Source organism: Phyllostomus hastatus, unplaced genomic scaffold, assembly GCF_019186645.2.
Source record: "Phyllostomus hastatus isolate PE091 unplaced genomic scaffold, TTU_PhHast_1.1 phas_contig_38, whole genome shotgun sequence".
NCBI lineage: Eukaryota > Metazoa > Chordata > Mammalia > Chiroptera > Phyllostomidae > Phyllostomus > Phyllostomus hastatus.
The window spans coordinates 7,317,564-7,333,620 of record NW_025333869.1 but is presented as its reverse complement, the minus strand read 5'-3'; the positions used below and the strand labels follow the sequence as shown (position 1 = coordinate 7,333,620).

General features: G+C 34.9%; 1 protein-coding gene across 6 annotated transcripts in view; it reads right to left on the bottom strand.

Annotated features, from left to right (window-relative positions):
• The window catches only part of PARG (poly(ADP-ribose) glycohydrolase), a 216,280-nt gene that overhangs the window by 35,092 nt on the left and 165,131 nt on the right, over positions 1-16,057 (bottom strand). For all 6 annotated transcript variants that reach the window (XM_045841862.1, XM_045841860.1, XM_045841861.1 and 3 more), the window contains 2 exons: positions 10,916-10,994; positions 4,932-5,040 (listed from right to left, as the gene is read on the bottom strand). In XM_045841862.1, coding sequence (XP_045697818.1) covers positions 4,932-5,040; positions 10,916-10,994 — 188 coding nt within the window. The remainder of the gene's footprint in view (positions 1-4,931; positions 5,041-10,915; positions 10,995-16,057) is intronic.

Genomic DNA, 16,057 nt, shown 5'->3' with positions numbered 1-16,057 from the left:
GTAGGAATGTGTCCTGACTTGGAATCATACCTGGAACCCTTGGTATATGGGACAACACTCCAACCAACTGATCTATCCTGCCAGGGCAATTGATTTTGCTTTTTTAAAAATGCAATGTAAGATGAAAAAATTATGCAGACCTTAGTTTCCTTCCTCACATGTGAAATCAAAGATGGCTTATATTATGTCTTTGGTTAGTCTGATTCTATATATTGAAAGACTTAAAGGAAAGCTCACTAAACTTATATGCTTTGAACTAATATTCCTGAAAAGTAAAGTAACACATACTTTAAGATTATAAATGATGAGATGTTGAACTTCTTAAAAAAGCAGCAAGTACTGATTGGTTTTGTTAATCAACATCTGGTTTAATAACAAGTCCCTTCCAAATTTGGTGATGGGTAATAAATAAATAAATAAATAAATAAATAAATAAATAAATAAATTTTATAAAGGTAAATGGTAGTGACTTCCTGCTGGGGTGGTCTCTTTACTTTGTTAAATTTCTGACCGAGAAACCTCCACAAAATATATTCATTACTTAATCTTACCTGAATGAGTATAACCATGGCTAAAAGCAACTTTTCACAGATGATTTCTTTCTTGCCTTGCTGAGGTATTTGCCACTTTTGCAAGCTGGAGTCATAAATCTTTCCAATCTCGAAGATAATTCTCCTCTAGAATGTCACCCTGCTGATCTCTCTGAGGATTAAATGCTGCTTCACAATATCAGTTAGATAAAACGAGACTGACTCTTCTTTTAAAAACCATTCTACTTGCAAGTCATGATGTCTGTCAAATAGGACAGGTGGAGCCTAGATGCAGCAGACTGTTTCCAGAAGTAATAAAGCACTTTGTGGGATTGCCCTTTCAATTATTGCCTGGCGAGCAATGGCTAAAAATAGCAGATAGGACCCCAGAGTTCAAAGATCCACACTGAATTTTGGTGGTGAAAACTGGTCTTAGGCTCATTGTTTTATTTAAAAAAAATGAAGTTTTTCTATTCATGTCTACTTTCTCTCTGGCATGTAAAAAAAAGGTAGAATTGTGCAAGTCATCCCTAAAGTGATTTAATATAGACTTCTGCTTTAGACCTAAATTGACAAAACATTTCATATTCTCCACAAGTTGTGCTGTCAGTTTCTGGAAAACTCCCCATTGCTTGTAATAAAATTCACAACTAACTCTTTTAATAGAACCATAACTAATAAATGGCAAAATGCTTTAATTTAGAAAGCCCAAAGTTATTTGGACTAGTTTTCTAATTAAGTTATCAATGACATTTAACAAAACCATTTACTCCTTTGTTCTTTTTCAATGAACAAATTCTAAAACTACGTAATATTGGCCCTGGCTGGGTAGCTCAGTTGGTTAGAGCATTGTCCCCATATGCTAAGGTTTTGGGTTCAATCCCTGGTCAGGGCACATACAAGAAGCAATCAATGAATGCATAAATAAGTGGGAAAATACACTGATGTCTCTCTCTCTCTCACTCAAATCAATACATTTTTTAAAAATTTAAAAAAGAAAGCTAAGCCCTTGCTAAAAGAGCAAATGTTTATGAATATAGCAGTGAATAAAAAAAATATACATTTATCAAGTGACTTTCCATGTGCCAAGCTCTAAACTAAGTGCTTTCATTGAGTAGCTCATGTGTTGATGGCCTACTACTTTGCACCTGTGGTATTTCCAATTTAATTTTATTAAATTCCCATTGTGGGGGATGGGGAGGGAGAATCCTCAAATTTTCTCAATGCACTGAGCTATACCATCCAAGACCAAAAAGTAATTTGAAGGAAGGGAACCTGGCTTTCTTACAGCCCACCTGTGTGACCTGGGACAACTTAGTCAACTTCCTGAGGCTCAGTTTGGAGATAGGAACAATGGCTACATCTCTCTGGGTGATTGGGATTAAATCAGCTATAGCATTTTAAGTGCTAAGTACAGTGCCTAGCATACAGTAAGCAATCACTTAACATTAATGATTACTTTTATTACTTGAATAATTTTTTAAAGTTTCTATATGTATTTACCTGAATCTTTTATGAAATTTAATTAGACTTAATTGCATATTGACATAAATAATGGCAGGTTGAAAACAAATAGAGAACTGCATTATTATACATTTAAAACCAATCCATCTGCTTCATGTAGTTTCATCTGTTTCACACTTCAATTAACACTTGGATTTATTGGGCTTTATCTAGCATTTGCTGAATATTTAAGAAATATTCATAAATTTATAACATTTTGAGTGATTGGAGATAATGCATGTATATCTAAAAAGTTTATCTGAAAAACTGTATTAGTAATATGTAAGAAGCTAATGAATCATTCACTAACTCATTTAACAAATATTTTTGAGAAGTTCCTATAAATAAGGTAGTTTGCTGGGCACTGACAGACAAATAATGAAATAAAACTTTTTCTGTTAGGTTATTTTAAAACTTATTTTTCTTTAGTATAAAGTAGGCCTCATAAATTCTCTATATTCTATGAATAAATGTGTTTCAATGTTGGTAACACAACTAACAACCTATTCACATATACCAAAGCTTCACATTTTTAAAATTTCTGGTGTCTTTGAGGATGAGTAAACTGAAGGTTAGTGCTATACAAGTAAATTTAGAGAACATCAATTGGCAAAAGGGAATTAAAAAAGACAAGAGTTATGTATGCCTAGGGTTGTCTTTTAAAAAGATCATATTTGTTGATAATTTCTAAAAGTGAATGATCTAGGGTATTTATGGGAATAGAGACTTTATCCATTAAAAAAGAAACATTTAAATCTGTGTTAACATATGATTATACTATACTTCCTTTTCATATATTTGTCTACAATCTACCGACTGCTTACATAAATGACTTCTAGTATCAATGTACCATGTGACAAATTCACATCTACATGTTTAGTAAATAACATGTGATAAAAATCTAAATATAAAATTTTTTATTCTATTTGATATACTTTTCAAAACAAACATTATGTGCTTGGACACAAATGCTTTAAGGAAAGTGTTTGGAACAGTGAAACAGGCTTGCATTTAAAACGTAGCCAATATAATAAAAGGCATCCTTCAGGCATGCCCTGGCTGGTGTGACTTAGTGGACTGAGCACCAGCCTGTGAACCAAAGAGTCACTGGTTTGATTCCCAGTCAGGGCACATGCCTGTGTTGCAGGCTGGGTCCCCAGGTGGGGGCATGTGAGAGGCAACCACACATTGATGTTCCTCTCCCTCTTTCTCCCTTCCCCTCTGTCTAAAGACAAATAAATTAAATCCTTAAAAAAAAAAAAAAGATATCCTTCAGGCAAATATCTGAATTTCAGAGTCAGGTACGAGAGAAATTACAACTGCTGCTATAACAAAGAACGGTCTTTCTGGATTGTAAAATTACTTTTTAAAAAGATAAATAAACAATATCTATTATTTTAAGTTCAATTTTGGAAAACAATACATTTATTCTTCATACTTTTTATTAGATTCCTTTGAGGATGTTAAACATTAAAACAATGTAATAGCCCTGGCTGTTGTGGCTCAGTTGGTTGGGCATCACTCCACAAACTGAAATGCCTCAGGTTCATTTCCTGGTTACATGCCTAGGGCACATGCCTAGTTTGCTGGTTCGGTTCCCAGTCAGGGCTCATAGGAAAGGCAGCCAATCGATGTTTCTCTCTCACGTCATTGTTTATCTGCCTTTCTTTCTCCCTCCTTTCCCCCCTTCTCTAAAATCAATAAGCATGTGTCAGGTGAGGTTTAAAAAAAAAACCTAATAAATTATATATAAAAAACACATCCAACAATAAATTAGATTCTCAAGTAGATTAGGATATAAGATTAAGTAGGATATAGAATATAAGGATATAAATGTAATTATTACATTCATAATATCTACTACATTGTTAGTGTAGTAAAAGCCTTTTGAGATCATTTGTTTGGTTATTTTACTAACAATATGAAACGCAAGGCAGTTCACCTAGGATAAGCAGAGCACAACAGAGTGAGACTGTTCCTACAGTAAGACCCAGAAAGAAGATGTGAAGATGCTATACTGAATGCCAGACATGCCAATCCAAAACCACTCCCAATTCCCTTGCAATGATACACCCAGTCTGCTGTTATTACCAAAAGTCTGTGTAGGTACTGGCACATCTGTAACCATGCAAAACCACAAACCTCATTATTTTAATAAGCAATCTCATAACTAAATCCTACTTGTAGGAGTTAAACAATAGTTTTCAGAGGAACTGCAGAAAAAGCCAACTGTTTTGGTAAGACCCTAAATCTGGAAAATAGTATCAGCAATCTACTGTATGACAGCTTATTTATTATGGTTAACAGTGGTGAAAATGTGAACTAACAATAGGAATGGCTCATTTTTACATTTCTGTAATGCAATTAAAAATAAGAAAATAATTATAATAGACAGACAGCATTAAGCATCACAGAAAATCACAGATTCTATAATAAACATGTCAAATTACCAAATCAATAAACAATTCACATGATTCTTCCCTACAATCGAACAATTTTAACTTGACTTTTATGGTTTATCTGTTTTAATCCTGACTACAATGTGTATACACCTTGTAGAGAAAAACATCATTGGGTATGCCTAAAAAAATTTTCAAGGCTCACTGATTTCTATATAGTTTTACAATGATAATGTCCCAAAGCAGCTAAAATTACTTGATGAGATAAATGCACATGTGGAGCTTAATGTCAAGCAACAGTCTATCTGGCATCAGTAATCAAACAATTACGAAATGGAAAGTACATTTTGTACAAGCTGACAGATCCATTAAATCAGGAGAGTTGTGGGCAGACGTACTGACACTGCAAGAATGACCAGAAAACATTAATTTCAGCATTAATAAAATGACAGTAAATAGATGAGAGCTGCCAGATGAACTAAGAAATAAGGTTACTGGCCTTATTAAGCTCACGTCTGATTTTTTCAGGCACAAACTGGTCGAGGTAGCGTCTGAAGTGAAGGGCATCAATGGCAACAATTTCAGTGCTGCGCCGCTGCCAGCTGTCCCTGGGGCACAGAAGAGGAGGGAAAGATAAGGAATGGGAAAGGCATTCACAAAGTAAAACCCTCACATGTTACTGAGACTTTAGTAGGGTTAAAATATTAAAAATAAACCCACAGATATAGGTCTCAGAAAAACAGGAAGGCAGAAAACACTATCTTATTTTAGATCCAAGGCATACATATTGTCAACTGCCAGGCAAACAAAATAAAAAATTATGGAGAGACAACAAATGACATACTGTAAAGGGGTACATCATTTACAGTGAGTTTCAGAGGTTAAAGGATTAGGGGGCAAACAAAAGGAACTTAGGTCTTTGTTTTCCTCTAATACTAAAGACATGGCATTTGTATTTTGACCAGAGATCATTCCCTCTTTGTTTTGAAAGATTTGTTCTCAGGTCACTGGGTATGTAACATCACCATATAGTTACCCAAGAAATAATTCCAAGAAGTCAAGTGTTACAAAAATGTGTAATGACTCAGACAACATTTCTACCTACTGTGCTCAACTGTTGACTGTGAAATTATTTTCAAAAAGAAAGACAGTAAAGCAAACACAACACAAAGCACACAAAAAAACACACTGACTATGGAAACAGAAAGGACTGGGTGAGATGATGATTTTGAAAATGTGAAATTCCAAATACTTCATTTCTTATAAACTTGCATATATTGATATGCCAAGCAACTTTCCACCCTGAAAAATAGCAATAAAAACCTTCAGGTTACTCTGTAAATAATTAATCATGAATTAAAAATCCACGTAGATAACCGCTAAAAACATATATTTTATTGATTATGCTATTACAGTTGTCCCATTTTCCCCCTTCACTCTCCTCCACCCTGCACACCCTCTCCCACCCACATCCCCCTGCTTTAGTTCATGTCCATGTGTCATACTGATAAGTTCTTTAGCTTCTACATTTCCCATACTATTCTTGCCCTCCCCCTGTCTATTTTCTACCTACCATCTATGCTACTTATTCTCTGTACTTTCCCCCCACCCTCCTCCTCCCACTCCCCTGTTGCCAACCCTCCATTGTGGAGGAATCCTGATATCTGATATCAAACTAGAGCACAAGGCCACAGTAAGTAAAACAGCATGGTACTGGCGTGCTTGCCCTTCAAATATGATATCCATTTCTGTGGTTCTGTTCCTGTTTTAGTTGTTTGCTTAGTCTGTTTTTGTTTTAGGTGTGGTTGTTAATAATCATGAGCTTGCTGTCATTAAAAACATATATTTTAATGAAAACAAAGGAAAAGAGAACAGGGGCTGGTCTGAGATATTACAAAGAGTAAGTTTGTAGGGCTACATGAGCAATAGCTGATTCTTTCTGCCACAACAGCTCTATTTTTTTGAACTGCTTAATCCTGTCACTTTTTTACCCAGCCCCGTAACGCTTATGCCCTTTGGTAATTGTCAATCTTTTCTCTAAATATGATTTGGTTCCAATTTTGTTTGTCAGTTTATTTGCTTGTTAGATTCCACAAATAAGTGAGATCATATGGTATTTATTTTCCCCTGATGGGCTTATCTCATTTAGCATAATACTCTCCAGGTCCATCCATGGTTTTGCAAAAGGTAAGATTTCCTTCTTTTTTACAGCCAAGTAGTACTCCATTATGTAAATGTACCACAGCTTTTTTATCTACTCATCTACTGATGGGCACCTGTGCTGCTTCCACATCTTGGCTATTGTAAATAATGCTGCAATAAACATAAGGGTATATACATTCTTTTGAATTAGTGTTCAGGCTTCTTCAGATATAGTCCCAGAAGTGAAATGACTGAGTCATAAGGCAGCAGTTCCATTTTTAATTTTTGTGGTAACTCCATACTGTTTTCCACAGTGGCTGCACCAATCAGCATTCCCACCAACAGTACACAAAGGTTCCCTTACTCCACATCTTTGCCAACACTTCTTCTTTGGTTTATTGATGATCGCCATTCTGACAGGTGTGAGGTGATATCTCCTTGTGGTTTTAATTTGCATTTCTCTGGTGACTAGTGGTGTTGAGCATGTGCCAACATCACTGATGATGATGGCCTTTGGCCATCTGAATGTTCTCTTTGGAGAAGAGTCTATTCAGGTCCTTTGTTCATACTTCAATTGGATTGTTTGGTTTTTTGGTGTAGAGTTGTATGAGTTCTTTATAAATTTAGGGTATTAACCCCTTATCAGATATATTGATGAATATGTTCTCCCATTCAGTGGGTTGTCCTTTCAACTTGTTGATGTTTCCTTTGCTGTACAATACTTTTTAGTTTGATGCAGCCCTGTTTGTTAATTTTTTCTTTTGCTTCCCTTGTCCAAGGAGATATATTAGAAAATACTGCTGTGAGCAATGTCTGAGCTTTTGCTGCCTATATTTTCAGCTAAGATTGTTATGATTTCAAATCTGACATTTAAGTCTTTAATCATTTTAAGTTTATTCTTGTGTATGGTCTAAGAAGATGTTCTAGTTTCATATTTTACACATACCTATCCAATTTTTCCAACACCATTTATTGAATAGGCTATCTTGACACAATTGCATGTTTTTGCCTCCTTAGTCAAATATTAATTGATCATATAGGCATAAGTTTATTTCTGGGCTCTCTAATCTGTTCCACTGATCTATGTGTCTGTTTTTATGCCAGTACTATGTTGTTTTACTTACTACGGCCTTGTACTATAGTTTGACATCAGGTATCAGGATTCCTCCAACTTTGTTTTTCTTTCTCAAGATTGATGAGGCTGTTCAGGGTCTTCTTTGGTTCCACATACAGTTTTAGAATATTTGTTCTAGTTCTGTTAAATATGCTATTGGTATCTTGAATAGGAATTGTGCTGAATCTATAGATTGCCTTGAGTAGTATGGGCATTTTAATAATGTCAATTCTTCCCATCTATGAACACAGTATATACTTCCACTTATTTGTATCTTCTTCAATTTCTTTCTTCAGAGTCTTATAATTTTCCAAGTACAGGTCTTTTACCTCCATTGTTAAATTTATTCCTAGGTATTTTATTCTTTTTGAAACAATTGTGAATGGGATAGTTATCTTAGTTTCCCTTTCTGATAGTTCACTGTTGGCATATAAAAATGCAGTGGATTTCGGGATATTAATTTTGTAACCTGCTACTTTGCTGAATTCATTTATCAATTCTAGTTGTTTCTTGGTGGACTCTTTGGGGTTCTCTATGTACAGTATCATGTCATCTGCAAATAAATGCATTTTACTTCTTCTTTTCCAATTTGGATGCCTTTTATTTCTTTTCCTTGTCTGATTGCTGTGGCTAGGACTTACAGTACTATGCTACATAAGAGTGGTGAAAGCAGACATCCCTATCTTGTTCCCAATCTTAAGGGAAATGCTTGTAGTTTTTGCTCATTGAGTGTGATTCAGGCAGTGAGTTTGTCATACACAGTCTTTATTATGTTGAGGTATGTTCCTTCTATTCTCAGTTCTCTGGCAGTTTTTATCATCAATGGGTGCTGCATTTGATCAAATGTTTTTCTGCATTTATTGATGTGACCATGTGGTTTTTATCTTTCATTTTGTCTATGTGGTGTGTCACATTTATTGACTTTTGGACATTGTGCCAACCTTGCATCCTCAGAATAAATCCCACTTGATCATGGTGTATGATCTATTTAATGTATTCCTGAAGTCGGTTTGCCAATATTTTGTTGAGGATTTTAGCATCCCTATGTTCATCAGGATGTTGGCCTATAATTTTCTTTCTTTGCAGTGCTTGTGTGCATTTTTGGAGTTAGGATAAAGCTGGCCTTGTAAAATGAGTTTGAAGTCTTCTCTTAAATATTTTGGAATAGTTTGAGGACAAGTGTTAATTCTTTGAATATTTGGTAAAATTCACCTGAAGCCATCTGGTCTAGGACTTTTGTTGATTCGAGGTGGTTTTTTTGTTTTGTTTTTTTTTTGAGTACTGCTGAGTTTCACTATTGTAATCTATCTATTGAGATTCTCTGATTCTTTCTGACTTAGTTTTAGAAGACTGTATATTTCTAGAAATTTTTACACTTCATCCAGATTGTCCAATTATTGGCATGTAGGTGTTCATGATATTTTTTTAGAATCTTTTGTATTTCTTTGGTGCCAACTGTTACTTCTTCTCTTTTCTTTCTGATATTTGGAAGGTCCTCTCTCTTTTTTTTATTTGGTCCTCTCTCTTTTTTTCTCAATGAGTCTGGTTAAAGGTTTGGCAATCTTGTTTATCTTTTCAAAGTACCAGTTCTTGAATTCACTGATCTTTGTATCATCTTTTTAGACTCTATTTCTTCTCTGACCTTCCTTATTTCCTTTCTTCTTCTCATTTTGAGCTTTGTTTGTTGTTCTTTTCCAAGTTCCTTTAAGTGTAAAGTTAGATTGTTTGAAATTTTTCTTATTTCTTGATGTAGGCCTGTAATGCTATCAATTTCCCTCTTAGGACTGTTTTTGCAGTGCCCCATAGATTGTGGTGTTGTGTTCTTATTTTGATTTCTTCCTTGATCTCATTGTTGTTCCATTCACTGTTTAGTAACATGTTATTTTACCTTGATGTCTTTGTTTTTCAGTTTCTCTTATGATTTATTTCTAGTTTCATACCATTATGATCAGAGAAGATGCTTGATATGATTTATTTCAATCTTCTTAAATTTACTGAGACTTTTTTTGTGTCCTAACATGTGTCCAATCCTAGAAGGTATTTCATGTGCACTTGAAAAGAATGTATATTCTGCTGCTTTGGGATGAAATGCTCTGAAGATATCAATTAAATCCATCTAATCTAGTGTGTTATTTAAGGCCTGTTTCCTTGCTGATTTCCTGTCTGAGGTGTTAAATCATCTACTATGAGTGTATTACTATCAATCTCTCACTATATGTCCATGAAGATTTGCTTTACATATATAGGCATTCCTATGTTGGGTGCATAAATGTTTATAAGGGTTGTATCTGCTTGTTGGAGTGCTCCTCTTATCATTATGTAGTGTCCTTTGTCTCTTATTAAAGTCTATTTTTTCAGATATTACATATTGTTACCTGAACTTTTTTTTACCTTTCCATTTGCATGAAATATCTCTTTCCATTTCCTTACTTTTAGTCTGTGTGTACCTTTTGCTCTGAGGTTGGTCTCTTGTAGACAGTATATATATGGGTCTGGTTTCCTTACTTATTCTGCTACCCTATGTGTTTTGATTAAATCATTTGAACCCACAATGGCTTTTCCATTAGAAGCCTTCACTTTCCATTCCCATAAAAATTTACTTGTGTTAGATCAATTTAGTGGGGAAGCAAGAATATGTAAAAATATATTTCAATAAAAAACAGAAGACAGCATCAGCAAAGCTCATTGTAATTTCTCCTGTCAGTTGAAACATGACATTAAGCAAACTATCTGAACAGAGGTTTCTTCAACTTACCTAATCTCCCAGAAGAGTTAAAGATAACTAATTATGGCATTTAAGGGCTTTAAGCTATAACTATAATCTAATCTAAGTTTGGCATTTACTGAAATGATAATACTGTTGTAACTACTAATGAACCTGTAATAAATTTTAAAAGAAATTTAAATTTCCCCTGGCTGGCGTAGCTCAGTGGATTGAGTGGGGGCTAGGAACCAAAGTGTCCCAGGTTCGATTCCCAGCTAGGGTACATTCCTGGGTTGCAGGCCATAAACCCCAGCAACCGCACATTGATTTCTCTCTCTCTCTCTCTCTCTCTCTCTCTCTCCCCCTCCCCCTCCCTTCCCTCCCTAAAAATAAATAAATAAAATCTTAAAAAAAAAAAAAAGAAATTTAAATTTCTAAAATAAAAATAGATGGGAGACAGAATGCACAAGGCCACATTCCCTGGCTTTTGGCTATGCAATAGTACAATCAGAAGTGAACTCGCCTTTTACTCCCATCTTCATGGCTTCGGGCCCAACGGTATGTTTCAGCATAGCCTGTGTATTCACTGTACTGTTCAGTACCTGAAACAAATAATCTGCCAATATTATTTTTCAGAAATATTTTCTTAAAAGCTACTCCTTCTAAAAAAAAAAGAAGAAGAAAAACCATTGGTGTTCATGACTTGCATTTCCTATAAAGAAAAAAAATGTGTCTCCAGAAGCCACCACAATGTTTATCATACAGTGACTTAAATGTCTCAATCAACATAGAAAACAAAATATGCTTTAAAATTAATTTCCTTCTTTTATGAGGAGTGCATAAAGACTGTGTTTTACAGAAGTCCACTGTTTTCAATGTCAGTGATCTGATAATATTAAGTTTGTATTGTTGAGAAATTAAATTTTACATAAAGATATTCCTTGCTGCAAGTGTCATTAAAATTAAACCTAGGATTTCCCTATCAATAGGCAAGACATTTCAAAAAAACTTTATAAAACTAGGATATTATGGCATGAGAAGAAAGGGAAGGGAAAAAGGCATAATTAATATTAACCTGATGAGAACATGCATCAACCTTACCACATCCACATAACATAGATTTTTAACTCATTGTACTTGAACATATCAGGAGAAAGGGTGTCAAACTGTTCCACTATTTAACTAAATAAACCCATTCCAATCCTGTGGTCAACTCAGTAATCACTTGACTTTTGAAAAATTAAGTAAAAATGAAGAGCTGTAAACTCTGAGCAAAATAATATGTTTGCATATAAAAAAGAAAAAAGTGGAATTAGACAACTCTGATAACTAAGATTAATGATTTATTTTAGTACAATTGCCCTAATTTTGCAAGGACACTGACTCATTTTGGCAGCTGAACTACTACTTGTTAACAAATGATTACTCCTGTAATAAAGGTCCAATATTAATATATATTTATCACAAAGACAATATTCAGGAAAAACATGAATATGCAGTGTTTGAGAAAATACAAAAATATAAAATAGAGAAATATTTAATAAAAAATAAAAAGAACACAAAATCACATCATGACATGCTAATTATGAACGGTCATCTCTTTATCCAAAACTAAATTAATTTCATTTTGGGAGTTGTGGTAAGTTCTTACATGCTTACTTAAACAACTCTGAATCGTTTTTAAAAATTCTTGCTGAAGGATACATTTATTGATTTTAGAGAGGTAGGGAGAGAGGAAGAAAGACAGAGAGAGAGAGAGAGAGAGAGAGAGACATTAATGTGAGAGAGAAATATCAACTGGTTGCCTCCTGTACATGCCCTCACCAGGGATGAAACTTGCAACCTAGATATATACACTGACCAGGAATCAACCCTGAAAACTTTTGGTGTATAGGATAATACTCCAACTAACTAGACCACCTGACCAGAGCACAACTCTGAATCTTTTATACACAAAGAATAATAAATGTAGTGATCAAGATTACAAATGGCCTGTACATATAGAAAACAGAGGACCATATTAAATGTCACCATGAAGATGAAATCAGCAAAATTCAGACAATGACAAACTCTATGAATATACAGTATGGAATGCTTATAAAAAAAAAAGACTAAGGAACTGCCAGGGGGTGGAAATGGGAGGGAGGTGAGGAGGGATGGCTGGGTTGGCTGGGATGGGAGTAATGGACAGAAAATTGTACTTGAACAATGATTAAAATAAAATTTAAAAAATACAAAATAAAAAATAAAAAAGTAAGGGAAGAAAAAGAGGGAAAAACCTATAAATTAAAAGAAACAAACATGAAAACAATAATCATAAGAAAGTGGGCATAGTTATATTAATATTGGATAAAACTGACTTCAACTAAAAGAGTATTGTGAAAGATAAAGTGGAACAGCTAATGATAAAAGTGTTAATTCATCAGAAGGACATAAGAAATATGCTTTATTTTGGTTTAACATTTGAAAAATCAATGAATGTAATTCATCATATTAACGGGTTAAAAAATCACACATAATCACGTCAGAAGTTGGAGAAAAAATAAAATTGAACACCCATAGATTATTAAAACTCAGCAAAACTGAGAATAAAGAAAAACTTCCTCAATATGACTAAGGATCATTAAATAAAACCTTACAACTAACTTCATATTCAATGGTGAAAATATTTCATCTAAGGACCTCTGGTCAAGAGAGAAGTGTAGGTAGACACTTCACACCTCCTCGCACAACCAAGAAAGAATTACAACTAGATCTTTAAACAAATAGCATCCAAAACCATTAGAAAATCGAGCTTTATGGAAGTCTGACAGCCAAGGATTTAAAGAAGCCACATTCATCCAGATTCATAGGAGGGATGGAGTTTCAGAGATGGGCAGAGAGGTGTGGAGACATGGAGTGGCAAGGGAAGGCAGTAGTAGAATGGACGATCGATCCTACATTCACGTATGTTGGATAAAAATCGGGAGAGATACCTTGGGAGCAAACAATCCCAACATCAGGTAAGACTCCACAGCTCAGGTTTCCAGCACCAGGAACATAAATCCCCATAACTTCTGGCTGTAATAACCAGTAGGGTTTGGGACAGTAGAAGAAACTGCCTGATTTTCAGGAGACACAGCTTAAAAGGCCTCCATGGACTTAGAACATATGCAAACCAACTCACTCTGGGATTCACTCCCAGAGCAAAAGATGGAAGGGTGCCAGTTGCATACAGGAGTGGGTGAAATCACTGGAAAATGGGCAAGGACAGGACAAACCTCCTGAAGCTATGGCAGTGGCACTGTCCCATCTAAGAGCCTCTCTCCCACAGAGAGCCATAAAGCAGTGAAGTGGGTTAGCTCCACCCTACACAATTTATAGGTGCCTTTTCTATAATAGTCCATGCTACCAATACAGGGAGTCAAAGCAGCTCCACCTAATACACAGAAACAAACACAGGGAGGATGCCAAATTGGGGAGACATAGAAATATGGCCCAAATGAAACAACAGAAAAAGAAAAACAGAAAAGGAACCAAACAAAATGGAGATAACCAACTTATCAGATGCAGCATTCAAAACACTGGTGAGCAAGATGCTCAAGGAACTCACTGAGTATGTCAATAGCATAAAAGAAGAAATGAAGGTTATCTTATGTGAAATAAAGAAAAATCTACAGGGAACCAAAGTGAAGGGCAAGAAACTGGGATTCAAATTAACAATTTGGAATATAAGGACAAAATAAGCATTCGGCCAGAAAGTAAAACGAAAAAAGAATTTTTAAAAAATGAAGGGAGTATAAAAACCCTTTGGGACATCTCCAAACGTACAAATATCTGAAATCATAGGGATGCCAGAGTGAGAAGAGGAAAAGCAAGAAACTGAAAACTTAACTTCAAAAAATAATAAAAGAAAACTTCCCTAATTTGGCAAAGGAAATAGATACACAAGTCCAGGAAGCACAGACAATCCCAAACAAGTTGGACCCAAAGAGGACCACACTAAGCATCATTACTAAAATGCCAAAAGTTACAGATAAAGAGAGAATCTTAAAAGAAGCAAGAGAAAAACAGAGAGTTACCCACAAAGGAGTTCCCATAGATTATCAGCTGATTTCTCAAAAGAAACTGCAGGTTAGAAGGGCCTGGCAAGAAGTATTCAAAGTGATGAAAAACAAGGGCCTACAACTTAGATTACTGCTCTATCCAGCAAAGCTATCATTTAGAATGAAAGGGCAGATAAAGTGCTTCCCAAAGAAGGTCAAGTTAAAGGAATTCATCATCACCAAGCAATTATTACATGTAATGTTAAAGAGGCTTATTTAACAAAAAGAAGACCAAAACTGTGAACACTAAAATGGCAACAAATTTGTACAATTATCAACAACTGAATCTAAAAAAACAACTAAGCAAATAAGCAGAATAGGAACAGACTCATAGATATGGAGACCATTTGGAGAGTTATCATCTGGGAAGCAGAAGGGAGAAAATGGGGGCAAAGGTGCATGGATTAAGAAGCATAATTGGTGGGTACAAAATAGACAGGGTAATGATAAGAATAGTCTAGGAAATGGAGAAGCCAAAGAATTTATATGCACGACCCATGGACATGAAATAAAGGGGAGATTGCTGGAGGGAAGGGGCATACTGGGCAAAAGAAAGCAAAGGGAGGGAAACTGGGAAAACTGTAATAAGATAATCAATAAAATATATTAAAAAAACATTCCACAGTAAGATGTCTTAAAAAACAAAATTTGACTGAGTAAATTTTAAGGACCTTATTGGCTTTACTCAGAGATTCATGATTCAGGAAGGATCCAATCTCGGAGATAAAAAAGAGCTCTAAAGACCTGTAAATAACAAAAGACTTTTATAGGAAAAAGAAAGTAGGACAAGGAAGTTATAAAAGCAAGCAGCAGGTTGTTTCAGGCAAGGTCACCTTCTTTACAGAAAGGCAGGGGTCCATCAGGCAGATCATCTCACTAGTGATGACACAGTAAATTCCAGAAGGACTAGTTTAAGATTCTACTCCTGGGGGAGGCAAAAAAATGTAACTAAGGCTTGGCTTTGTGATGTGAGTTTAGCACAGTGACTCTATTTTGGGCTTTTTGTCTCAATTTTGACAAATCAAGGCATGGATTACAACTCTCACCACTTCCATTCAATACTATAGTGAAGGGGCTAGCCATTGCAATAAGGCAAGAAAATAAATAAAACTAAAAAGAATGTAAAAACATATGACTCTTGCTATTTGCAGATGTCATGACTGTTTATGTACCGGAAAAGAGGATAGGTGGGGGAAAGAGAGGGGAAGGGAAAAAACAAAACCGCTCAAATAAATTTAGTAAGATCAAAGGTATATCTATATACCAGCAGCAAACTGAGAAAATAAAACATTTTAAAAATCTATTAATCTTGCAGAGGTCATGGTCAAAAAAATTATAGTGTAGGTCGCATGTATCCAAGAGATAAATTCATTACTAGTATGTGTGGAAATGTGAAAAAGAATTAAAAACACTATAAACTTACATTTATTATATTTATTTCCTCGGGTAAGGGAAGCAAAAGAAAAAATTAACAAACAGGGCTGCATCAAACTAAAAAATATTGTACAGCAAAGGAAACATCAACAAGTTGAAAGGACAACCCACTGAATGGGAGAACATATTCATCAATATATCTGATA